The sequence below is a fragment of the Pleuronectes platessa genome, chromosome 9, assembly GCF_947347685.1.
Source record: "Pleuronectes platessa chromosome 9, fPlePla1.1, whole genome shotgun sequence".
NCBI classification, from domain to species: Eukaryota; Metazoa; Chordata; class Actinopteri; order Pleuronectiformes; family Pleuronectidae; genus Pleuronectes; species Pleuronectes platessa.
Window position 1 is genome coordinate 8281414 of NC_070634.1, and position 25938 is coordinate 8307351.

The following is a 25938-nucleotide window of genomic DNA, read 5'->3' on the forward strand; positions in this document are numbered from 1 at the left end:
AAAGCAGTCACTGCACCGTGCGTGTGCGATAGCAGGTGTAAAAAAAAAAAAAAAACACTAGACCACCTCTGGGAATGTGTGAGCGCACGCCCATGTGCAAAACTGTCATGTGTACACTGTCATGTGCACGCTCAGGAGGGTGAAACAGGTCGTTGTGTGGTCTTCTCCTGTTACTTTGTTAAATCAGATGGGCGACTAAATGTATTATACAATAGTATTTAAAAATACCTGATGAAACTTTGTGTTTCAGTTTTGGTTGAATTAGGGGATATAGTGTTTGGGTTATGCGTAATTGTGTTTGCGTCATGCGTAATTTTAGATAAAAATATAATTTATTGTGGCATACATGTAAACATTTATCAGGGCTCGTTTGATGCCTACAATTCAAAAGTTATCTGCGCCAGGTTTATCTTTGTTGTTTGCTTTAAACCGTGTTATTGTGATAATAATAAAGTAGTGGAAAAACTGGACTGGTCATATCTGTGTCTTGATCAGTCTGTGCTTCGAATGTTTTTCGGGAGAAGCACACGGCAGGTCCCAAACACCTCCCTCTCTGTGTGTAGCGTGTGAGTAATAGGCTCCACCACACCACTGGCTCCTATAAACATGTTGTTGACACCACAGTCGCGCACAGTCAGATACCTGGTCGACCCACATCGTCCCCTCTGGCGTGCTCCGGGAGAAGAACAGCATGTTTGCATACAGGCGACGGATATCGCTGCTGCTGTTGCGAGCTGCGTTCACTGAGCATCTGTGCCTTTAGAGACTTTGTAATTGCGCCTGTTCCACAGCCGCGGTCCAACTTGCCACAACTCCGACGTACGCGCTCGGCGAGCACTACCTTAACATCGAGAGGCACTGGCTCACCCTTCACAGCTAGACCCATGGAATAATAACTATGGAATACCACTGGATACTGCTGGCTGTCTTTTTACACTTAACTTTCCGTCCAGGTAAGACTCAGCGTTTGCACTTGATGCGCCACTTTGCGCACAATTACTTGTTGCTGCTCACTTTAAAAACAAGGAGAGGCTTCATTTTATTTTACCACGACCGGGTTTGAACTCCCTCCAGACAAAGATAATCCACATGATACACTGACGGGGACCGCTCCACTTGCTCCGCATCGCCTTCAAGCAATTCTCCACACTTTTTCTTTGTTCTGGGAAGTGGTGCATGGCTGCTGATAAAAGAAGTCACTGAAAACCTAATGAGGAAAGGGGACACTTTGGCTGATGATGTGGAAACCAAGTGCGCTACTTTAATAATGCATGTTATACTAAGAGAACAGTGCGCCATTAACAGAAAAAAGTAATCAAACAGAGGGAATGGAAGTGGGATGCTGAATAATATACGCAAAGACTGTCATATTGTGCTTGGAGGTGACTCCTGCGGTTTTCCTCTTCTTTTGAACCAGTCGTAACCGTCATTATGGAAATCTATCTGCAGCTCCTCATTCCTGGGAAGCATGCATGCAAACGAGCAGCTGTCGCACACAGGACAGTGTAGCGATTCTATGTAATTCATCTTAGTATAAATATTGTCACATGTGCCCCCCACCCACGCATCTCAAATACAAATGGTTTGGCTTCATCTTCCGAGTCTGTCTGCAAAGGTCAAGGTCTTTGAACACCTTGTTGTTTCTTTATTGTCTTTTTACGCACGTCCTTCATCGTAATCATAGTTTTTATTCCTTATTTTGAGAGTTCAGGCTGTTTCTGTTTTCATCTTGTCAGGAGACAAGTCAATCCCTGAAGAGACAAGCGGCGAACCGCAAAATGTTGCCGTTTCACTTGGCGCCCTTTGGCTCGTGCGCGGAGCCTTGCGCCACTCAGGTCGGCTCTATTTTCTGTCAGTATGCCGACAGCCTGATAATATGATGTGGTCGTGGGATGCCTTGATATCGTGCAGGGAATTTGAATGGCTGCCACAGATCCAAGCTTAGCCTATACTTGCCATGTGATGCAATAAGACGCACTATGAAGTTTGCCATAAGCCTTTACGCACGCTACAGACCCAATTAATTTTACCATGTTTTCTTGTGCTCTGGTGATGAGTAAATAAATATACTAAAACATCACCATCACAATGATCAATACCTCACTTAGAGACGTCTTTTCTCCATGACCATGTTGATAAACATTAACGTTAAATTCCACAGATGTTAGTCACATATTTACGCATTTAAGGGTCTGCAAACACAGAATCCATTTACATCAACAGCCTCCAAACAGACCCTTCTCTGTGTCATGATACACTGTTGCTTGCTCTTCGATGATTCTATAGAAAGGCATGACATTTCTTATCCTAAACGTGAAGATTCTTATATTTGGGTGTTGAAGATAAGGCTTTCCCTGCATCCTTCTCCCTTCTATTTAAATTCCTGAGTGAAGTCAAGGCTCTGTGCTTGGAAACAATTGGGTCCACAGATGAAGTGTATTTTTTGTATCATAAGTGGGATAGAGGGAGCATCTATGTCTCCCCCCCCTTCCCTCCCAAATCTGCAGCCACAGTCCTGTCATGTTTAACCAAAACTGGCTTCAATAGAGAGAGTGGGAGTTGAGTGCAAGCCCACCATGGTGAAGTTTCAAAAATCATTACTCACGTACGTTCCTACACCTGTTTTTAGTTGGGGCAGCAGATTAGATCTATGGGCTTTTTCTGGACCTTCTGCATCCATAGTCCATATCTGGTCCGGCACATGCTCCACACGTTTGTTCCAGGTTATACCATGACTATTGTAAGGCACAAGATGACATGTTTACAAGGACATAATATCGTTATGGTTCAGACATCTGCTCAGATGTCAGGAGGTTGAGGGTTCAACCATCTCTAAAATCCTTTAAATTAAACAGAATGAAAATGATCTCTGACCGTGCAACCCCTACTGGTGTTTCACTCGTGGACTTGGCTGTGTTTAAAGTGGTTGCAAGCCATAAATCTTCAAATCCAGTGTTTTGAAGATCGGCGGCAGGAGTCCTGCTGTTTCCATGTGGATCGGGGATTATACCTGTAAACTGTAATGCACTGTGAATGGGTGAGCCCCCCGGTATTGACACCTCCTGACTTTGCAGTTGTGAGTGAATCTTAGAAAAAACTTTCTCTTAAATCCAGCATTACTCATTTTTAAGCATTTTTTAAATAATACAAAAGAAAGTATAATTAAATGACTTTTGAAATACATCAATCCGCCGAGACTTTTATTCTCACTTCGGTGTTTGAAACTACTCAGCCCCTGATTAATGTTTCATGATAATATAAGTATAAATGTATGATCTTTTCCACCAGATTATGTAAGTGACAATACTTGGCTTATCATAACCATCACATGTTTGCTCTCCAGTTGAACTTTCTCTATATCCCATTATAGGCAACACCAAGCCAATCATTACCCCCATTAACAAGGATCACCTTGTCATCGATCTCAACCAACCCTTCGAGCTGATTTGCCATGGTGAGAAGGAGATCCGATGGCAGCGGGAGGGCCGGCCGAATGTGAGGCAGCGGGGCGAGAAGAGGATCAATGGGATGTCCACGCTGCACATCACCAGGGCTCTGCCCAATCTCATGGGCCGCTACATCTGCCTGGAGAATAGCACCGGGGAGCAATCGTCCATCTACATCTATGTTCGAGGTAGCTGCATGTTACTGAATATTACACTGGGGTGTATTTTGTGTGTGTGGTACTGTACGAGGAGACACAAGTAAGAGGACTGAAATCAAGAGCAGGTTGAAACAGACTGCCGCGTAGAGCAGAGGAAATCTTTTTGGCATTTGTCTCTGCGGTGATAGGGAGCACTGTGTGTGGGTGTGTTTGCAGAAGAAGGTGTTTGTAACTTTGCCCTGGACAGGTACAGTAGATAGTGTAGCTATTTATTGAGTGCAACACAGTTCTACTCTATTTCCTCTGTGTGATTCTACATTTCCTTGGCCCACAGCCATCACTGCAGGCTTTTATGATGATCATTCATTCCACAATTCACACATCTACTTGAGATATATCTGCTTTTCCGATTAGAGGCTCCGGATAATAGCTATAGATAATAAAGAGAAAAAGCTTAGTCCACTAAATAACTTGTGCAGGAGGTAGAAGTTTAGTTTAGTTGTATTTGTAGTTAATTCACAATTCAAACGGGTAATTGCTTTTGTAGAGACATTATCCATTGTATCCAAACAAACTGAAATTACGTTATACCAGGAACGGTGAATGTTCAGAGTCTCTATGGCCAGCAAGACAATTTATCTAGACTGTCGGGTAATTCATTAATTCAAAACAGGACCTCAGTTACAAACAATGGGCTCATAAAAGCAAGTTATATCTGATGATAATTACAATAGAGTAGACCAAATAATGGTCCCGGCCGATCTTAAGCGTACTGACACCTGGAAACATGCAACTAAACTGATCGAGTTGCAAGGACAAATTTGATCTGTTAAAATGAACGCTCATAAAGCATCTTTCTCAAGAACACATACTGACAGAGACAGATATTGTGGTAAGCGAGTTAATAGCTGAATAGCTGAAGCCACACTCAGAAGCAGAATTCATAAAGGAGCCTTGTTGCTGCTGCAGAGATGCTTGAACTGGAAAAAGGCAAATTTTTCCAAATTGTGAGTCTCTCTTGAAGAAGCGCCACAGAGTACATTACTGATATGGCACAAGATACTGAAAAAACACAAGGCACTGCTAGAAATGTCCAGTGTATCTCTCAAGAGCAACAGACATAACAAGAACTCCCCCAGCTCACCGTTATTGTTTGTAGGATGATTGCTGAGTTTGATATGAGAGAGGAATTATGTACTCCTTTGAAAGCCGTACATGCTGTGGCAAGTGCATCTGGAAAGGGGTAATACTGCATTTTGGTAATTTGCATGAACAAAAGCCTACCATGACATCCAAAGATTCCAACAAGCTTAAAGCTACAGTAGCAACCTGCCTCTGCATTCTAAAAAACTGTATGTAGGTCCTGAGACATGCAATGACGTTTGCATCTCTGTTTGGGACAAACTACGGCTGTGAGCAGTCCTGTTCAAAACTGACTCTTACAAAAAGTTGCTCACTTACCGAAACCTGAAAAAGCAGCTGCAAGTAACACCATCATCATCACTACCATCGGACATCAGAGAGAACGGTTCGAGCCATTGCATTACAGTGGATAGAGTTGTGTTCAGTTTTTTGATTGGTGATTGTGGTCAGCGTTAAACAAGGTGACAAATACTTTGGGTTTCCTGTGACTTTGTCAGTTCTAGTTGAAGGCTTTTAATGTGCACAAATGCTACAACTGTGTTCATACACACTGGCTAAGGTTTGATAGTGTATCAAGAGCAATAAGAACCCACTGAGTGAGTGAATCGTGACGTACAGTATATAGAGCTTGTAACTTCCAGATAAGTGGAAGTTTTTCCAGAAATCGTATCAAAAGTTCTAAATTTAAGAAGCAATGATCAGTAGCAGTTTCCATTTAAAAATGATTATTTAATCCAACTCCAAATTTTATGAAATTTTGAGTCTTCTCAATGGTTCACAAAAATCACATGTCTTCATCTGCCCTAGATTTTCATCCCCTGAAGCGGAAAGAGTCACATGCTTCGTATACATCGGGATAAATCCTCCAACTTTGATTCCATTACACTTAAAACCTTTTGGGACATTTAGACTTTTTTTATGGTCAGAGGTTTTCTATGTATCGACAGCAGAATGGATACCTTATTACATATACATCCAGCATTCATCATTATCCATTGCTCCATCCGTTAGTGCGGAGCAGGCGAGGCCTCCAGACACACTCCAATGTAATCACTTGGCAGCAAGTTAAAATAACACTTCCCTTAACACATATGGGTAGAAAATAGTCTATGTTCAGAGCAGAATTGTTATATAATATGTGTCACAAACTTAACCTTTAACAACTGCCATCCTGCTTACACTTCTGGCTTCACCTCTGATGTGCGATTGCATTTGTTTTGGCAGATCATGAAAATCCCTTCAGAAAATCAATGGTGTTCAACATTCTCACTCGTGTGGGAGAAAATGCAACCATCCCCTGCCTGGCAACAGATCCAAGTTTGGACAACCTGCGCCTGGAAACATGCTCCAGCGGAGCACCGGCCTCTGGGCTCCAGTACTCTGCGAGCCTGGAACAAGGCATCATCATCCCCAATGCGCAAAAGGCCTACGAAGGTTGCTATGTATGCACAGGAAAACTCAGGGAAAGGTACATCAGATCACATGACTACTACCTGACAGTGAGACCAGGTAAAGTTGTGAAAATGAATTAATGTATTGTTGCGTTTTTCTCAAACTGACACACTTGCCAAGCCAGTCTTTTTGTTTATTCCTTTTCAGTCCCCGTCGCTCGTCCTGTGATTGAGATGCAGGCCCCAAAAAGACTGATTCTCAGACAGGGCGAGAGTCTTTCACTCACCTGCAACACCACCAACGTCAATGGAGAGATCAAGATGCGGTGGGTGACCCCACCTGGTTCGGTGAGACCCTTTATTTACTGTGTGCTGTGTTGTCAATGGAAGATTTAACTAGATTTTCGTTGGTGTAGTATTTAGGTGTATGAAAACACTGATTTGTGTGTGAAATGCTCTGTTGTCTTCATCCACTCCAGCGTTACTTTATAGAGATATCTGAGTGAAGAATCATTCATTATCAGCTGCTCTGGGAGGCTGTTAGGTGACATCAAACATTAACTCCCTGCCAACTGCACTCACAATTATTATTATATTATTATTATACAAACGTGCCACTTAAGCGGTCACGAGTGATATAAGTCACCTACATTTCTTTTTAGGACATTTTTGAATCATTAAAGTGTTACGATATTTACATATTTTGGAGTTGTTTCTCCTGTGTACTTGGTTTCAAGTTCCAATGTACGAGAGCAGCAGGTCGACATCGATGCTGTTTTAGCTTCAGGATCTTGATGTTTGTGCAAATTGTAGACTACCGTTTGCATAGGAATGTGTGAGCTACTGTGTGTGTTTGTGTGTGTGTGTGTGTGTGTGTGTGTGTGTGTGTGTGTGTGTATTTGTGCCTGTGTGTGTGATTGTGCCTGTGCGTGTGCTCGTATACAGGATGATATGTGTCTGTGTCAGTATTTGTGTGCTTGGCAAGGATAGACATGCAGACGGGGTTAATCTCTAGAGATCTGTGGGCGTTGACAGGGTGCCGTCTGGTATCCACAGCAACCAGCAAAGGTTGACGGTGCGTCTCATATCCTGACGGAGCACTTCACTCATGTGCGTAGCTCCACATTGCACATCGCGGTGGTCAGACAACAAGATGCCGGGAGGTACCGCTGTGAGGCTGAGAATGGCATGGGGGTCAGCACGCAGTCAGTGTGGCTTGATGTTTATGGTGAGTAGATGAAGCTCTTTGCCTTTAGTTACAGCTGCAGACTGTAAATAGGTTTGAAGATGTTATGAAATGTGATCGAATTCAACCGTCCAATGTGGTTTGTCAATCATTCATGGTTGGCAATGAATGCATATCATTGAATTAAATATCTTGATATTTCCACAGATTAAATTTCCCCAATTTCTACAAAAAGCTGAATGTCAAGAGATTAGTGTGACATTTTAAGAGATATACGTCTTTGCTCTCCTTTTTAGATTTAGATGAGAAGATTGATACCACTCACATATCTGGACAGCAAATGCTAAGTGACTTTTTTATCTTAGCTTAGCATAAAGACTGGGAAATGTTTGAAGATTCTCAGTCATCCAGTTCATGGTATTTCTTAGTGATGGTCCATCGAGATCCCTCCAAGGCAGAATAACAGCCACTCACTCCCTGACTCATGTGATCTTAAGGACTCACATGATGCCCGGGTGGGTCAAAGACTCACATGTGACCTAAATGTCTCTCTCTGTGTTAATGACCCCACAAGAGGTTAAATGTTTGGGACTCTCCACTGGTCTGTTAGAACTGAAGAGGCCTCTGAGATCAGACGTTGAAAGTCTTCAAGAACCTCAAGCAAGTCCCGTTGCTTATAGCCTGCATACATAAAGACTGGAGTCGGAGTGAGCTGCCTTGTGTAAAATATATTCACTAAGCAGTATTTACAAAGTGGGAGTTGGGCCGCCCTAAGCAAAATACATTTGCATTGATATCAAGTGAGATTTCATAGAATAGCCTAAGTGGGTGTGACTTTGTTTGAAGGTTTTCATGAGAAAATACCACCTCTTGTTAAGTGTCACAATTTTGATAGAATAATCTTGTGAACACCTGGGCCTTATTAAAGGACCACCCACCCATCCGATGTCCTCTGACCCGCTTTAGTTTTATAATAGAACCAAGTTTTTTCACACTTCTCAATTACCGTGAGGTGTGAACAGACTTATAGTTGTCCAATAGTGATCATATCTCTCAAGATGGATTTTAATACCAGGCCTGAACAGGTTCTAAGGGTGAGGGAGGAGGTGCCTTTCTCCAAGTTTTGTCTAAGGGGCGGCCCTTAGTGTAAGACTAAGACCACCCCGGTTGTACTTATTATTTGTTATATCTATACAACCTCCACAGTTGGCTATTTTGTTTAATTGGCTACTGGTTTATGACCCTTAACCATGTAAAACAAAATAAATATTTGTTTAAGCCTCAAGCTTTCTACGTGTTATAACTGGTCAGAGCAAGGCTAGCTGTTTCACCTCGTTCACAGTCTTTAGGCTAAGCTATCAGACTACTGGTAGCACAGAATGAGTCTTTACAGAGCCAGATATGGGAGCAGTGTCGATCTTTTTATGTTTGACTTCGCCAGAATTTCCTTTTTTTTTCAAAAAGTTTTGCTTTCAAGGTTCAGTGTTTAGAATTAAGTGAGATCTAGTGTAGAAGTTGCATGATGCAGCTTTATACCCCTCACCTCAATATAAAGTACTTACCCTAGAAAGGGCAAAAAACCACAACTATTGTTACAATTTAGAAGTACACACTGGACCTTTAAATGTACATACATGTGTGTGGAGTGAATTTGTTTTTTCTTCATCTGTCTCGTTGTCTGTGAGCTCTTCATGTGCATGTCCGGTTACTCTGTGAGTTGAAGTCTGTAAACCAATAAATGTGCGTTTAATTTTAATTGGCAATTTGTATAACAACATCGGATTCCTCTCTTCTTCAGACAGAGGATTCATAAACTTAACGCCCACGAGCAACAGAACCATCCGCGTCCGCTCAGGTGAGAGTTTGTCCCTAAACGTTGACATGGAGGCGTATCCCAAACCACACACCTTCTCATGGAGCTTCATGGGCCACGGGCTGAAGAACACCACCGACCATGTCATCACGACACTCAGCCATGAATATAGGTGAGACAACACGTACACACACAGGCACTCACACACACAGACACAAACACACACTTGCTTTCAGTGCCTATACTTGACCCCAGGTTTACCACATATGTGAAAATGTTCATTAACCTCATCCAGTGGAATTTAACACCTTTGGTTTGGAGCGATGTGACATTGATGTTACAGCTGCTTTTTTCTCAGCTCCATTTGAAACAAGGCTGAAACTAGTCTGCGCGTGAAAAGAAACCATGAAATGTCTGTGTTGCAGATATGATAATTTTATTTATTCATTCAAAAGCTGCATGTACAGCAAAATGCATTTTAGCTCACGCATCACAAAGAGAAACATGACTTTTAATTAACCTTAAGCAAATTGGGGAAAAACGTTATACCTGAAGCCTTATTTAAATATGCGAAAATCAATTAAATTAAATCAAAAAAATTAATATATATTTAACAGTAAAAAATATAATTTTATAATAGCTATTCATTTGATAGTTTTTTCCTACAAATGCTTTGTTTGAACAGATGTCAATGTTCTTTCTCTGGCAGCTATGACATGAAAAGCCTGAAATCGTCTGTTTTCTCTTTATGTGCAATGAAATTAATAGAATGTGTTTGTGCAAATCAATAAACACAGCCATGCTTGAAAGTGTAACGTCTCCGCTGTTCGCTCAGGTATGGCAGTGAGCTGAGGCTGGTGCGACTGAAAATGTCAGAAGGGGGAGTTTACACATTTCGAGCCGCCAACAGTGACGCAGCAGTAAATCAGACGTTCACCATCTTTGTAATCAGTAAGTTGTGTCATAGATTTTGTGAAAGGTCTTTTGTTCCCTGAAGCCAAACAGTGAATTTCATTACACCACATTGCATTAATCTTCAGTAGCTGACCTATGGGAATAGGCTCTGATTACCCTTTCATTGTTGGGAATGAGGTGTTCCTCTCTGCATCACCCTGCAGCATCCATACATGGCAAAGGTTCAATATGGGTTCAAGTGGGATACATTTTTAAATAAATCTCTCCTGCTCGTCATTTCTATTTCGGTGACGTTAACTTTTGTTTGTTAGGTAAACCCGAGATTGTATCCCATGATGGCCCAGTGGATGGACAGGTGCGCTGTGTGGCGGAGGGGTTTCCTGCCCCCCAGATCACCTGGTACTACTGTGAGCAGCCGTACATCAGGTGAGGTCATTGAACTCCTGACTTTCTGCCCATGTAATTACTTTTACCTCTACTGAGACACTTCTGCATTTTAGATATCATATCTCACAGTCTATTGGTGACAGTTATGAAGTTATTTACTTAACCTTCAGAGGAGGGGGTGACAGTGATTCACACTCTATCTCCGTGTTTTTTTTTACTTTTGTCAAAATGGGTGACGTTCTACCCCATGGACTTCTTCACGATTAGAAAGACACAGGGGACGTTTTAGAGCCAATCGAATCAATAGTGTTATTACGTTTCATGGAAACATGTAATTGTAAATTAAGTTCAAAATATGAATTAGAAGGTCACTCAGTAGAGCACATACCTCCACCAAGGCCCAACAGTCCCCTTATGAGACCACATAGATCAGCTTTTGTTTTTCTTTTCTTATATCATGTAAGAATTTGGAGAAAGGTTCTCGTGAGAAAAAGAATCAGCTCTTTATTTGACATGATAATCTTGTTAAAGAAAAACAGATCTGATTGTTTTTTTCTCCAATACGCTTCAATAATATTGGTTATTTTATTAAAGTTAATGCCAGATTTTTCATGTGTTCAAAATATCAGCTTCGGAGGTCACTCTGTAGAGCACATACCTCCACCAAGGCCCAACAGAGCCATTATAAAACCACAGTTAAATTCACTTGATCTAATATTTGTATTGGGAACAGCACCAAGCTGCACACACTCATAAATATCATTCCCTTAACAAGCCCATTTTCTTTTTAATACTAATAATATATCAATAAAGAAAGGTGTCGGAAAATGTCCTATGTTGACATGCACCAAAACTTAATGGGTTCGGACCCACATCCTTCTACCAAGTTTCTTGATAATCTGTGAAGAAGTTTTTGTGTAATCCTAGCTAATTAACAGGCACAAAAACAAAAGCAGAACACAACCTAGCCTCCTTCGCACAAGTAAAACTAAATTGTAAATAGCTTTCTAATTGAAGTTTAATCGCAGGTTTAAATGAATATCATTGTCAATTTAGTCATAAAATCCAATAAATAGAGGTAAATTAGGGAAAAGACACTTTAAGTCATAATCTATATTCAGTTCATGAGGTGACTCCTGTAAAGTATAAACATCCTTGTTGCCTCCTCTTCAGTGGAATGAAACCCCACCAATATATGTGGAAAAAAGAGAAAAAAAGATGATCCAATTGAATGTTAAAATCTGACTTGCTATTCATATCTTCCTATGTTCAGCAATACAATGTATTCATTATTCAAATGACAACATTATGTTATCAGAAATGAAAATGATAAGAGATATTTATGATCTAATTTATGATCCTGTCAAAATCATTAGCTTACTGATTTTTATATTATTATTATTATATTCATTATTATTATATTCTTACACACATTGTATAACCTGATCTCTAACAGATATATTAATAGGGAGTGGCCTATTTAACACTACCTGTCTCTAATCAAACCTGAAGATGGCCTTAGGGCTGAAACAACATCAATAACAAAGGAAAATGCACATGTGGCCAGAGCGAGCCACTTTTTAACTGCTCTACGTTCAGACCCAGCTCTTGGCACCTCACTAAAACTATCCATCATATAATTATTAGAATAAGGTGTTGGTTTTTAGAAGGGACCATTTAGGCTGTGGAAACTATAGTAATATACTGATTGGTTGAAAAGTCATGTGACAGGGGGTTGGAAGGAATTGATTTGTGATTGGTCGGGGCTTGACATATCTGCCCAAATTTACCTGGACACAGTTCATCTCATGTCAAACATAAAGTATGTGGAGGCAGAGCATCTGGTTGCTGTAGCAACACCAATCCCAAGCGGCACAGGCAATGAATCATAAGTGATAATCCAAACTTTATCTAGTCATTTTGTAATCATAATCAAATCCACTTAATAGCATTACATAAAGGCATGCCATCGCAAGTAGATAAACAGGGAGCAATGTGACCTGTGTTAGCTGATAACAACTACTCTTCATGGTGTGGTGCCATGAAACATTTTATATATAATATATAATAACTCCTGCAGAAAAAAAACAAAAACATGAGGAGGCGCTTCTGCGGTTTTACTTGTTGCATGCAGGGTTTTTATGACTTAGGAGAGGAATGTGTGTCTTACAGGAACTTTCAAGCGAGACATTCCTGAGTGTCCTGCAAAGAGGCAGTTGATTAAAAGCTTGGTGATCCCATTAGCTCTTTGTCAATAATTATAATATGATCTGATTTCAGATGCTCCCAGCAGGGCAATGCCACCCATGAGGAGCAAAATGTCCTCACCGTCACACTGTCCAGCCCAATATTTGGAAAGACAGAGGTGGAGAGCCGGGTCAATGTCAGCAGGGGACGATTCAATACTCTGGAATGTGTGGCCACGGTGGACGGGGAGCAGGCCTACACACTCTTCTCTATCAGTGGTGAGTAAGAAATCACACTCACAGAGAGTAAGATGCAGTATTTTATAAAATTCTATCACCTGCATGTGACTCCTCACTCTGTTGACAAAAAACAGAGTTATCTCAGCTCTGCCCCTCAGTAGACCCGGTGAGATTTACTCGTCAACTCAAAATATTTACTAAAAGCATGACTTAGAAGATTTACCCATGTGTTCAACCAATGTGGTTGTACTACTAGAGGTTGGGCCACCTTAATCTGTTGGTAAACAGAGATACCTCAGACATGATTTGCCGTGATAAGAGGTTGTCACTTACACAAAGGAATTAGTCCATTGTTTACTTTATGACTCCAAATCTGCTCTGTCATAACGGCTTTCCCCATCTGCTGCACAATGTCGCAGAACTGATGTGATAGCAGTAACAGCAACGTTCGAATGCAGGACACTGGGGGCAAACTGTGGTTGCGCTGCATACGTGGGCGAGCATTATGGGGGAGGAGAGTGTCTGCAGCCAGGCAGGACAAGCCGTTGGGAGCCTGTGCCCAGGTTTTTTGTGCCTCACAGAGTAGCAGCAGACCAGGCGGAGGCGCTCAGAGTGTGGAGCGCAGTAGGAGTCCTGGCGTGGCTGGGTGTTCCGAGGCTGTAGGAGGCTTGGAGGTGTCAGGGAGCTGCAGCAGAGAATACACAGGGCTTTAGATACCACTGACAGGTTTACAGGGGATTAGTTCCTGCAGACTCTGCATTCTCAGATTTGAAGTGAAGAGAAAGCTGCTTATCTCTAAAGAGCTTATTACACCCACTGTACAGAGGAGCAAAACAATAAGGCATCACAAACAGCAACGTAGGAACACATGGTGATTATATATAATTACTCACAGCACAGCTGTGAAAGCAACAGCAATACAGTTAAATACTCTATAATGGAAGGGCATGTAAGGTAGATAAACTAAAGAAATGCAGAAAACAAAGAAAATGCAGAGAACCCCACATTATGTGTTCATATATCATTTGATTAGTTTTGTGTGATGTTAGCAGAGTGCGCTTCACTGTGACTCAGCCCCCCCTGGCTTACTTCTAAGCTCCTTGCAATGTAATTCACATCGTAAACATTGCAAGCCAATGACATAGTTGCTGGTTGATTGTCTCTGCTCTTGAATATAACATGATCATTTCTATGTACTTTCAGAGAGAACTGTTCCCCATGATCTCTTCACCCCGCTGCTTATTGGCTCTGTATCAGCGGCAGGCATCCTCTGTCTGGTCCTCATCCTGCTGTTCTACAAGTACATGCAGGTAGACGAGTACATGCAAGGTTGAGCCCGTTGGCAGGCCCTGAGTTCACTTGTAACAATTATTCATGTTCAATTATCTTCTATTGGCCAGAAACCCAAATACCAGATCCAGTGGAAAGTTATCGAGGGCATCCATGGAAACAACTATGTGTACATTGACCCCACCCAGCTACCATACGATCATCAGTGGGAGTTTCCTCGGAACAACCTGCGTTTTGGTGGGTGTCTTCTTCATCTTACTCTATCGAAATTGTCAGCGAGCCTATCGAGGCCTCTTTGACTCCATCAATCCATCGTGTCTGACACAATAGACATCCTGGTTGTCATGTCGAAGGTGTAAATCTAAGCTGCGGTAGAGTGATGTGAAGATAAATGAGGGTTTGTCTCAGTAACAGTCTCGGTAATAAAGCCTGACAGAGCAGCTGGTAGGACATTATCACTGCCAGCGTCTGGCAACTCCTTGCTGATTGACAGACACCGTTTTCTGACTATATGGGCACAGCGTTGAGGCTTTGGCCGTGTCTGTGGTCAATTACCAATAAACCAGCTCGATGGCTCATTAATGATGTAAACCCACTCCCTCACTGCAAACATGATACTGTTGACACACTCTGGGAGTTGTTTTTAACAAACCTCCTCAAACAGGATCCTGCGTGTCCTGGTGCCTATGTAAACAGCCCAGGGGCTAAAACTGGTGTTGTCCTAGGAACGCTGGCACGGGGCCATTTTGTGGGAGTGAAGCAGGATGGGGAATAACAGTTTTGTGTTTGTCTTCTCGTCTTCAGGGAAAACGCTGGGATCTGGTGCATTTGGGAAAGTGGTGGAAGCCACCGCATACGGACTCTCCAAAGCAGATTCGGTCATGACAGTCGCTGTGAAAATGCTCAAAAGTAAGTGCCGTCAACACGCATGAAAATGAAGTGTGACAAACACAGCGGAGCTATTTCGACCATGTGACAGATTTATTCTGTAGCTGTGATCTTTCAAGAAGCTGTAAAATATCATTTTCCTGCAGGTGTTCAGAAACAGGCGGCATCAGCATTTTGTGGATATTTTTATTAATTTGTATTCAGCGGCTTTTCCAACTGCACCTTTTATTTCAATTTGCTTCCGGCGACTAGTTACATGTAACAGCTCATGACATGAAAGTTCAATATACCTGAGTGATGATTGTGTTTCCTTCTGTTCTCCACAGCAAGCGCTCATGCCACAGAGAAAGAGGCCCTGATGTCGGAGCTGAAAGTCCTCAGTTACTTGGGAAACCACATGAATATTGTCAACCTGCTGGGAGCCTGCACTGTTGGAGGTGCGACAGCCATGTTGTACTGCGTTATTTGTTCAAACTCCAGAGACGGGTTGCAGACTTTGACTTTTTGGGGGGAAAGACCGGCCTCATGATGCAACTTCCTTTGTCCGCAGGCCCTACACTTGTGATAACAGAGTACTGCTGCTTTGGAGACCTTCTCAACTTTCTACGACGAAAGAGAGAATCCTTCATCTGCAACAGCGAGGAAGACTGCCACTATCGCAACATCGCACCGCCGAGCGACGCTGCAGGGTCAGGTTCTTTTTCATGTGTTAAGAGTGGTTTATTGAATGTACTGTATGAACGAGAAAAGAGACAATGGTGTTTACTATCCAGAACGTGCGTAGGAGGAGGAGTGTATTTGGACGGCAGCGTGCCTATGTGTGGCTGTGCTCAACTGAGACCAGACTGCTCCTTTCCTCTTCACAGAGACAGCTTGAACAGCTACATGACCATGAAGCCTTCTGTTGCTGGCAGCCATCCCTTCAGTTCGTCCCCTGAGAAGAGACGCTCGCCACGCAAAGGCAAGCAAGCCGGCCATTCACCAAATTTGTCAGTGTTAGTTGCAATATACAGAAGCGAGGCTCATATAATTTCAGAAGTAGTCACCTTGATGATGTTTGTCCTCTCAGGTGGCTCCTACGTTGAAGCAGACGCAGAGAGTGAGATGTTTGACGAGGATGGTTTGTCTCTGGATACCGAAGACCTTCTCAGCTTCTCTTATCAAGTGGCCAAAGGCATGGAGTTCTTGGCCGCCAAAAATGTGAGCATCATCTTGATTGTGCAGATTTTAGAAGTATACATATCATACTTGATTTCTACTAGGGATGCACCGATATGGAAATTCTTGGCCGATACCGATACCGATATTTAAAATAACAATCTGGCCGATAGCCGATACCGATACCGATATTTGTTTATTTTCTTTTTGTTGTTATTCATTCACCCTTTTGTGCCAGAAAAATAATTAAATCATTATTTAGAAAGCACTATTTTAAAAAATTTCAGCCCTTCATCACTCTTATCTTTTAATGAGCACAGATTGAATCAGATTTATGAAACAATCTTTGATTTAACTAACCTTTATTTAACAGAGACATATTATGCCCATTTTACCGCAAGTTGAAATGGTTCCTTGGGGTCTTAATGAAATGTCTGTAACATATTTTGGTCAAAATACCACAAGGGTAATTTAAAACAGTACCTTTTTACCCTGTCTAAAACAGCCCTGTTAAAGTATCATTATAGAGAACGCTCTTCTCATTGATTTACGGTAGCAGTATTGCCCGTTTATTAGATGTATTACGGCTTCTGTGTGTATGACGTATGTTGTCAATTCCCTTGTTACCTGTGCATGAGACGGATGAATAGAGCCGGTGCACATGAGAATAAAGTACTTAAACAGACGCTACGCTCATACTTTTTACACCAAGTTACACTGCGTGAGTCAAGATAACTTAACAAGCCCTCCTCAGTTTTACCTGTTTTTAGTGTCGGGCAGAAATCACATCGCGTCAACACCCACCGTGGCCCTTCGCGATGCTTGTTTTAATTAAACAGTCGGATTCCCCTGGTCCGCACCAGTTCTCAGTCAGCTGCTAGGCGCCAGCCGAGGCGCACCGCAGGCTACCCCCCCCGCGCGAACAGAGGGTTCCCCCAGCGGTCGCCGTAGCTGAGGTGATCCGCGAGAAGGGCCCGACACGCGTCCAGAGTGGCCGCCGCCGACCGCGTACCCGGTCCCCTCCAACGGCCCGCCTTCCGCGCCGGCGATGGACACCGCCCCGCGGTCCAAGAGAAAGAAAGCCCCCCCACCAGTGACGCCGTGAGGTGCCACCGGATGAGGACCTCCCTGTGCCGCACACTGAGCCTCCGGCGACGCGGAGAGGAGGGCGACGGAGGGACTGCTCCCCCAGCCGCGGCACGTGCCCAGCGGTTTTACCACAAATATGAACATCGGCCAATGATATCGGTGAAAGTCAAGTTTATTACCGATAAGCCGATATCAGTAAACGAGGCAAATATCAGCCGCTACCGATGTTCGGCCGATAAATCTGTGCATCCCTAATTTCTACATAAAACGCTAATGTGAATTATTTTCAAATCATATTTGACTTTTCTGTCAATACAGAAACGTATTGAGTTTCGTCAGCTAGTAAACAGGCCTGAAACGCATGTTAGAGCATGCTGATGAATCATTTATGAGAGACTCAGATACTGGGGCGAGTGAGCTCATATATCTGTGTCAGGGGTTGTCTGTTACGGATTCAAGTGTGGAAATTCAGTATCAAATCTCATTCGAAAAGTCCCTATTCCCGACTAATGTTAAATTATTGATTGCTCATGTATATTACATGCGTCATCAGTTATTAAAGGTTAAGGTGCCTTTGTTTTGCAGTGTATCCACAGAGACCTGGCAGCCAGAAATATCCTCCTGACTCAAGGAAGGGTGGCAAAGATCTGTGATTTTGGCCTGGCTAGGGACATCACTACAGACGCCAACTATGTAGTCAAAGGAAACGTAAGTTAATAGAAACTGTGTGACACTGGGAAATGTAAGATTAGATGCAGGATATATGCAGCGCTGGCCGTCATAAAATCCTCTCTTCAAACATGCCATTCTTGTATTAAAGTCACCCCCCGATCTGTGGCTTCCTGCCTTGTCACGCTAACACCTGGTCTTTATCTGGTCTGGATGTTTTACAACACAGGTTCAAGATCAAGACCAGTAATCATTGACTAACTTGGAAATATTGAGCTCATGTTACCTCTGCTAGCACTTGAGTTCAAGTTATAATCTTTTAATTTACATATCACTTCAACTAAATCTGACGGGCACTTGGTGATCTGGATCTGCATTGAAACATTTTGTGGATTCTTCCTCTGATCATGCCTTCACCCCTCCACAAATTCTCATGGAAATTGGTTGAGTAGTTTTTTTTTGTTCCTGCAAACAAACTAACAAACAAACGCTGATAATAACATGAACCCCTTGGCTCAGGAAACACTTGACCACACAAACTCTTATGTAGAGATAAGTTGTTTGTGCAGATGGTTCACTGTTAACTGACAAAGCTAATGTTAGCATATCGTTGCTGAGCGTAAGACCCTGATCAGACTGTTTGGCGAATGAGAAAAAAGGAACCACACTTCTCGGCCTTTTGTATTGAAGCTCACACTTTTGTGGTGCACTTTTTTTAAACTGTTGCTAGGCAACTACCAAATCACCTATCCTTATCCTGTCTGTGATTTTGTTTTGCAGTAATCTCAAACAATTGTACTGGCTTTTTAAATACAGGCAGAGGGCATTTGCTCTGCCTGTGATTGAGGGTGAGAGGCTGTTCCCAAATTAAATGCTGGACTCAGGGAAATAAAGATGTTTGTGCACATGAGACCCTCAGAAAGAGGGAGACTCACAGGGGGGGGGGGGGGGGGGGGGGGGGGGCACCAGCTGGTCCAGGAGCTCTGCCTGGATAATGATCACTTCGATGCTTAGGCGAATTGGAGAAAATCTGCTGTGAATCGCTCCAATTAAATGTTGACGTTTAGGATGAGCTAACATTGGCATTAAACTATTAGTGCAGTTTAAATTAATGATGGCAATATAAGTGAAATCTCAAGTCCAGCCCTTTTCTATTAATTTAACGTGGTTAAGTCATGTAGCTCTGGGAATCCAGCTACTCTGCACAGACACGACTAGTGTCTCCTCCATGATTGTTGTTTTATGCATTTTTCTGCCCTAAGTTCTGTTCAACTTGAGGACTCCAAGTGCCTAATATACAAAGGGCAGAGAGCTCATTAGCAGTGGACACTGACTACCCATAGAAAACAAACAAAACAATCGGACAGGATGCAATAACTGCATCCTGTTTGGTCTATGGAATACAGTAGAAACAAGTCACATGACATTTGACTTATGGGTTGTATGTTAACAAGAACTATTCCATTTTACCATTGCATCAGAAAAAATAACAATAGATTTGTTATAGATCGGCAATCTTCCACTACCAAAGATAAATAAATAACCGATTATCCTAGAATGAGGCTCAGTAGAGATAATACCTCTGCCAAGGCCCAAAAGTCCCCTTATGAAACCAAATTTGAATTCACCAAATTATTCAATTTTTCATTTGGATACACACCAAACTGCAAACACCCTATTGCACAAATCAGAACCATAACCATACTTCAAAAATCCTATCTCACAATGTGAAAGAAAGTGAAAAGAAAAACCTGGATTTGCCCCCTGATCTGGATCTTCACCAAAGATGTATGGGTTGTTCCTTTGAGCGCCTCTGTCCCTGCATGAAAATTCTTGGAAATCTGTCGTTTTAGCATAATCCTAACAAATCAACAAATGCAGACCAAAACATAATCTGTTTCTGGAGGTTACAAAGATATGCCTACAATTAAGGATTGGCACGAAAGTTTATTATACTGTTTCCACAATTTGTATTGTTAGCAGTGTTATATTTTGTGATGGTTCGGTGACTTCCAGTTTGTTTGCGTTGCTAGAAACATACGCGTATATGGTCACAGATTGCTTGCTTCCCATTTCCTCACAAATGATCTGCACATTACCAAGTTAAGTATTTCTCTGTTGAGTAAATCACTCGTTTGATACTTAAATAAAGACTTGTAAACAAACTTTTTAAATGGCTTTTAAAAATATGGTGCAAGCGAGGCCAAAGCTATGAACGTCTTCATGCATGCAGCTACACCATTGTAAAACCAAAGATCACCTAGTGGGCATGTAATGCTTGTTTCATTTAATGTTAATCAGAAAGTTAGAACCAAATTGAGGCAGTAGTTCCATTTTAATGTATTTTCTTTTCATTTTTGTTTGCATTTTTGCCTGTGACCTAACTTGAATCTGCTTGATTGCTGAATATTGCATTTAAATCATAAGCCTCAGAAATTACTGGAGGAGACAGTTATTGTGTCTTGTGGCAGCCAGATGTTTCTTACTGAAATACTACATTGAAAACCTGTGAACCTGTGAGTGTGTGTGTCATAGCTGATGAAGTGACTGTGATGCAAACCTGGGAAATGTGTCGTAGCCCGGTGTGTGTCTAGATTCTCAGGGGAAGGCCGTGTTCATACCTTACAATTGGTACAGTCTGTACATTTAGCAGTCAGTAATCCTGTTTGACTCCAGTCACAGAAAATATGTATTTCATTAGGCGCTCTGTCTCTCTTTCAGGCACGTCTGCCGGTGAAATGGATGTCTCCAGAAAGCATCTTTGAGTGCGTGTACACGTTTGAAAGTGACGTGTGGTCCTACGGCATCTTGCTTTGGGAAATCTTCTCTCTAGGTATCTATATCATTGTTTGTCAGCGGCTGTCTGTGTGTTTTCCAAAGTGCTTAATGTAACTGAATCTCTGTTGAACGTAGGAAACAGCCCTTATCCTGGTATGCCTGTGGATGCCAAGTTCTACAAACTGATTAAAGAAGGATACAGAATGGATGCTCCAGAGTTTGCACCCCGTGACATGTGAGTTGTTTTTGAAAATTAATATGAGTGTATGTAAACGGCTTTGACCCAAACTGCAAGTAAAGTGATCATGGAAAACATGGTGGTTGGATAGAGAGAGATGCAATAATTGAAAGTCTGGGATATGAAAAGCAGCCTTTTCTCATCCTGTTGCATTTGGCTTGTCACCAGTATACCTAAAACTGGGAACATTCTGAAACTCTACAATGGAACTGAGCACAGAAATCAACAAGCACAGGGGTGTAAAACCGGTAGAAAAATGAAAGTGTTTGTGTGTCTGCATGCTGCTGTGCAGGTATGAGATTATGCGGTCCTGCTGGGATGCTGACCCCCTCAACAGACCCCCCTTCAGGAAGGTTGTGGAAAGGATTGAACAGCAGCTCTCGGATGCCGCTAAGCATGTAAGTGGATATTGTTTACTTTCACCATAAAAAGGTTCAAAAAAGCATTTCTTTAACATCACTGACACGAGAACACTTCGCAGGCCAATCAGCAATTGGCCTGCGAAGGTATGAGGTTGAAGGTCCTAAAATGATAAAAACCAGATGTGACACGGTTCATGTGATACCTGCTTTACTTTGTCAGCTGCCACAAATAAGAAAGTACATATTAGGCACCATTGGAAATGTCTCGTTTGCTTAATGCAAATCCTTGATGAATGGATATCAAGCTTCTTTCACTTTAAAAAAATTGTTATGTGATAATTGAAGGGAAGGTGTTTTTGCCCATTTCTCAAAAACATATTTTTCCTTTTTTTCCCTCCCATGGAGAAACAGTCGACAGTCTGACTGCGAATACATAATAAAGCTAAAGGTCTGGAGCCTCTCACAGCTGGAGCAGATGTGTTTGAAGTCTTGGCTTGTCTGATGCACTGAACTATAGGGTGCTCATCATTTCCATGACTGTCCAACAAAACAACAACTCTGACAGTTCTTTGGGACTTTAAAAGACAAATATGTTAATTTACCAACTGGACTGAACAAACAAGACTTATTAATTATGTTGACATCATTTTTTTGTCGCTAATAGAGTATTCGTTTCAATTTCCTGTGCAGAGCATTGTCTGATTATCACATCAACATTAGGTCCTACTACTTGTTTACACTCAAACCCAGGACATGTGTTGTCAAGCAGTTGCTAACTACTTAGTAACTGTAACTACTTGTGTGTCAATGTTGACATTTTTTTAATATGACCTTACAACTAGCGAATTTCAGCATGCTACCCAGCTAAACTAAACTCGTGAACACAGAGAACGTTACACGTGTTAAACTTTGTGACCACTTTCTCTTGCTTGTGGAAGCGTTTAACTCAAAGCCCTGCTGTGCCTGAATGCAGCCTCACACAGCTGCTAGCAAGGCTGTAGACTTTTCATCCAGCTCTGTAATTTAAGGGTCATGAGAGAAAAAAGAGAGAAGATAATTATCTCGTTAATGATCAAAACAAAATGTCCTGGAAAAAGTTAAAATGTTGAGAATAATGCAATTTTTTAATGTGTGTTATAAAATCAGGAATTTCTGTGGTGTTTGAAATATCAGAGCTGAAATAGTAAAACGTATCAACACTGACGGGCATTGTTCTCTCCGTCTGCCCTCTTTCTTCTTTCCTATCTCAAGATTTATCTGAACTTCAGCTTCAGGCTTCCTGTGACGCCCAGAGAGAGGGAGGAGCCCAGTTCACAGAGCGCAGCGTCTCACAGCCTCAACTCAGCAGGCACTCATAGCGCTGCGACTCAGCCCTTACTGGTCCAGCACGAGGTCTTCCTGGAGGGGACGACCCTCACAGCCCAACGGGTGTGAGCAACCCACCCGACCTGTCTGGCTGCCTCATAAAGTGCCTGAAGCGTTCCGCCACATACCAACCCCCCCACTACACCATTCCACTGACCCGATCCCAGCCGCACATGTCACGTGTGCAGACTGATGGAAATCACTGTGTATGAAAAGAAAGAACAACCAAGGACAAATGGCTTTTATAGTTCTTCTCACTATCATTGCCTAGTACAGTTGAACTAATTCTCCCCTACTGACAAAGAATTGTCGAGGTACCCGGGACGGACTCAAGTCGTTACTATAAATCAAGTTCAATTTTACACTGTTATCCATTTTTGTTATTTTCCGTTTTACATTTTTTCCTACACATTTCATAAAGGTTGTTTTAACACACTCCGTATAACACTTTCTATCTATTTGAGTTTATCTTTTTTCTTTTTACATTTTGCTGTTCTTTGTTGTTTTCTGTCTTGGAAACGTGTGTAGCGCTTTCATTTTTGGTTGGCTGATGCAATTGTTGGAAGAAAGGCATTTCAGCTTCACATCATTCCATACACTATGTAAAACTTTGTTTGTTTCTCGTTTTGTTTCGTTGTACTCCTTTGTCAGTATTACTTCCACCTGTTCAGATCTGTGTTTATAAGAAGGAGTTACTTTTCTGGGGCCAATTTAATTTGCGATATAGAGACATTGGTATATAAGCTATTAGACAACATGGTTGGACCATGCTTAGAGTCCATAAGTGCTTCAAGTCTTTTAGGAGATTCATGTGTGCTCTTTTTATCTTGGTTGTTACTATAGATTAGAGAGCAAGAAACTGCATTTACCAGATCTGATTAAAACATGGATCAGCCCATTATTACTCTACCCACAGTTGTCTTCACACAGATTAGGTATGAACACGGTACGCTGGTTTTCCATTTATGTGCTTGTTGACTGTATATGTGTAAATAACTGACAGTAATGATCATAGTTATTGCTATAAGATGACGAAATGGAAAGAGCTGGACAAAGGAGACACTGTGTGAAACCTGTGACTCTAAGCATTTGTCTCGGTTTTGCTACATTAGCAGGTAAACCAGGCGTATACCTGTAGTTTCACTTTTTGACAGCCAGACTGCTGTAGAGTTCTCTTGTAAAGGTGTAAATAACTGTTAAGGTGTATATGGTTGCTCTCCTGCCACATCCAGTGTACGATCTATGTTTACAAGCACGACACAGGTGCCATTCCTGAGATGTGGATTCTTTGCTTTTCACCTTCTTCCACTTCACGAAGGATCAGGAAATGGGAACTCTCTGTTTTGGCTGACAGAAAGTTGTATGGTCTACGTTGTGGTGAAAGTCCGCATGAAGCTCATGTGAAAGGCCGTGAAGCGGACTGCAGAACTCCCTGAGGTGACAAGTCAGAAGAAAGCGGACGCTCTTCAAGGCTCTCTGTTGAGCGGTCGACACTGGGTATGGGATCGGTGTTGGTCATCTCATTGTTCTCCAGCCAGTAGCTGGCTTCCCAGCAGTCCTTCTCTTCTTTGTGTCCAGCTGCTTCCTCCATCAGGAGTGGGACTTTCAGTACCTCTCAGCCAGTAGTCTGTTTCAGTCCAGACCATAATGATTCCCCTCCTCCCACTGGTGGATATTGTTGTGAAGAGTATCAGGAAAGTGTCCTGTTTGCGTGTATGAACTTGTGTGTTTGTGTATGTATGTGAGGATGTACGTCTATTTGTATATTAGTCTGTGTGCACGTCTGTGTGATTGTTGAATTAAAATATTTACTGTAAAGAGGTGCCACTACAAATCATTCATCAAGTCATTTAGGCTATCAAAACCCCACAGTCTTAGCGCTCTCTCTTTTTGTAAATATAAATGTGCGTATGTACTTTACTGTATGTAAAGTAACGTTGATGCTTTTGAAGATGTTTATCTCAATGAAGATGTGGTACACTGATGCAGAAATGAATTGTGATATTTTTGAATGAGTGTGAAGAGATTTACAACTGTGGATTCAACTGGAAAAGCTGCTTGTTTCTCTGTCACCACAGAAACTTAAAAAAGACGAGGTTCACTTTGGCTAATGTTTTTATTTTGGCTATTTCATCATTTCAAACAGTCCACTTGGAAACTGCCCCATGGTCCTATCTGATCAGCAATATTAAGGGCAATATCAGCTAAAATGAAAATACTAACTTGGAAGGAGCTGCCTCGGACTCAAAGATTATTTTACATCTTGTTGCTCTTCTCACACCCAAAGGTTTTTCTGCATTTTGCTACATATTTATTAAAGGCTTTAGTGTTACAGCATAAATTTGATGTGTTGCTATTACATGTGTCAATGTAAATAAAACTGTGTATATTGAATTGCCAGCTATGTTCCCGTGACTTGTTTTTACTTGCTTGCTCCTGGACATACCCCTCTCAACACAGCGTTGTTCTGTGCAGCTTTGCTCATTTGAAAGCATATGACAATCACATTTTTCCGAGCGCAGTGCCGGCCAATCTCTCCGTGCGCAAAGGGTTGTGGTAGTTTGTCCCCTGAGGTGGTTGTCACAAGTGATTCATCATCTCTACTTCACTGTGAAATGGAGGTTTACTGGATCTTAGGTGTGCCACACGCTACTGTAAAGAACAGAAATGGATGACATCATGCTGTCTGATTTGTTTTGTTTTGGTTGTTTTTTTTGGTTTCCATTCTCCCTACTCTACTCTAAATCCTCCAAAATCCTGGCAGCAGCCCAGAAAGGGACATCTGGTCATAAGGGGAAAGACACGAGGAGAGCAGCACATGAAACCGTCAGGCCCACTGCACAATATCTGCGTGTACAGATTCCATTGTTTCGGGATCTAGCTGATAAGAGACAAGCAGGATATCCCACCACTGAAGGAGGGTGGCTGAATGCAAATGTTTGTTTGTCAACTTTTAAACAAAAAATAGAGGAACGGCTGAGATTAATCTCTTTAGTCTAACAGTAATTATACAATGCTTTAAAATGTTGCTTTAATAACATTTAATGTCAAATCGTATATACTGTATATGCAAATATAAACTGAGCCTTCAGGTTTGGCAAGCAGGACTGATGTAGTAAAGATCATAATTAAATTCCCTATGAAAAATTGCGTTTGGCTTTCAAGTTCATGCAGCAGTTGTAGGTGAATACGATGTAAGACCTGTCAGCCTTTCAACACAGGCTGACTTGTGTTTC

General features: G+C 41.9%; 1 protein-coding gene across 2 annotated transcripts; it reads left to right on the forward strand.

Annotated features, from left to right (window-relative positions):
• Positions 1-550: 550 nt before the first annotated feature.
• On the forward strand, positions 551-25102 carry kita (KIT proto-oncogene, receptor tyrosine kinase a). Of its 2 annotated transcripts, none has more exons than XM_053431000.1 (21): positions 551-953; positions 3371-3634; positions 5972-6256; positions 6347-6486; positions 7195-7366; positions 9123-9309; positions 9973-10088; positions 10364-10478; positions 12720-12904; positions 14069-14175; positions 14266-14392; positions 14960-15064; positions 15370-15480; positions 15594-15732; positions 15910-16004; positions 16113-16243; positions 17876-17998; positions 20681-20792; positions 20873-20972; positions 21268-21373; positions 22589-25102. In XM_053431000.1, the coding sequence occupies exons 1-21, from the start codon at positions 899-901 to the stop codon at positions 22769-22771; spliced, it is 2958 nt and encodes a 985-aa protein (XP_053286975.1). In that variant the 5' UTR covers positions 551-898; the 3' UTR covers positions 22772-25102. The 2 variants fall into 2 exon arrangements, with proteins under 2 accessions (XP_053286975.1, XP_053286974.1); XM_053430999.1 differs by having other exon boundaries at positions 552-953; positions 7174-7366.
• The last annotated feature ends 836 nt before the right edge of the window (positions 25103-25938 follow it).

Bases quoted from the DNA above. Each gene is read 5' to 3' on its own strand.
- kita (XM_053430999.1), top strand. From the start codon at position 899: ATGGAATACCACTGGATACTGCTGGCTGTCTTTTTACACTTAACTTTC. The intron at 6,487-7,173 runs GTGAGACCCTTT...GGGCGTTGACAG, and splicing joins GGGTGACCCCACCTGGTTCG to GGTGCCGTCTGGTATCCACA. The intron at 20,973-21,267 runs GTGAGTTGTTTT...GCTGCTGTGCAG, and splicing joins GAGTTTGCACCCCGTGACAT to GTATGAGATTATGCGGTCCT.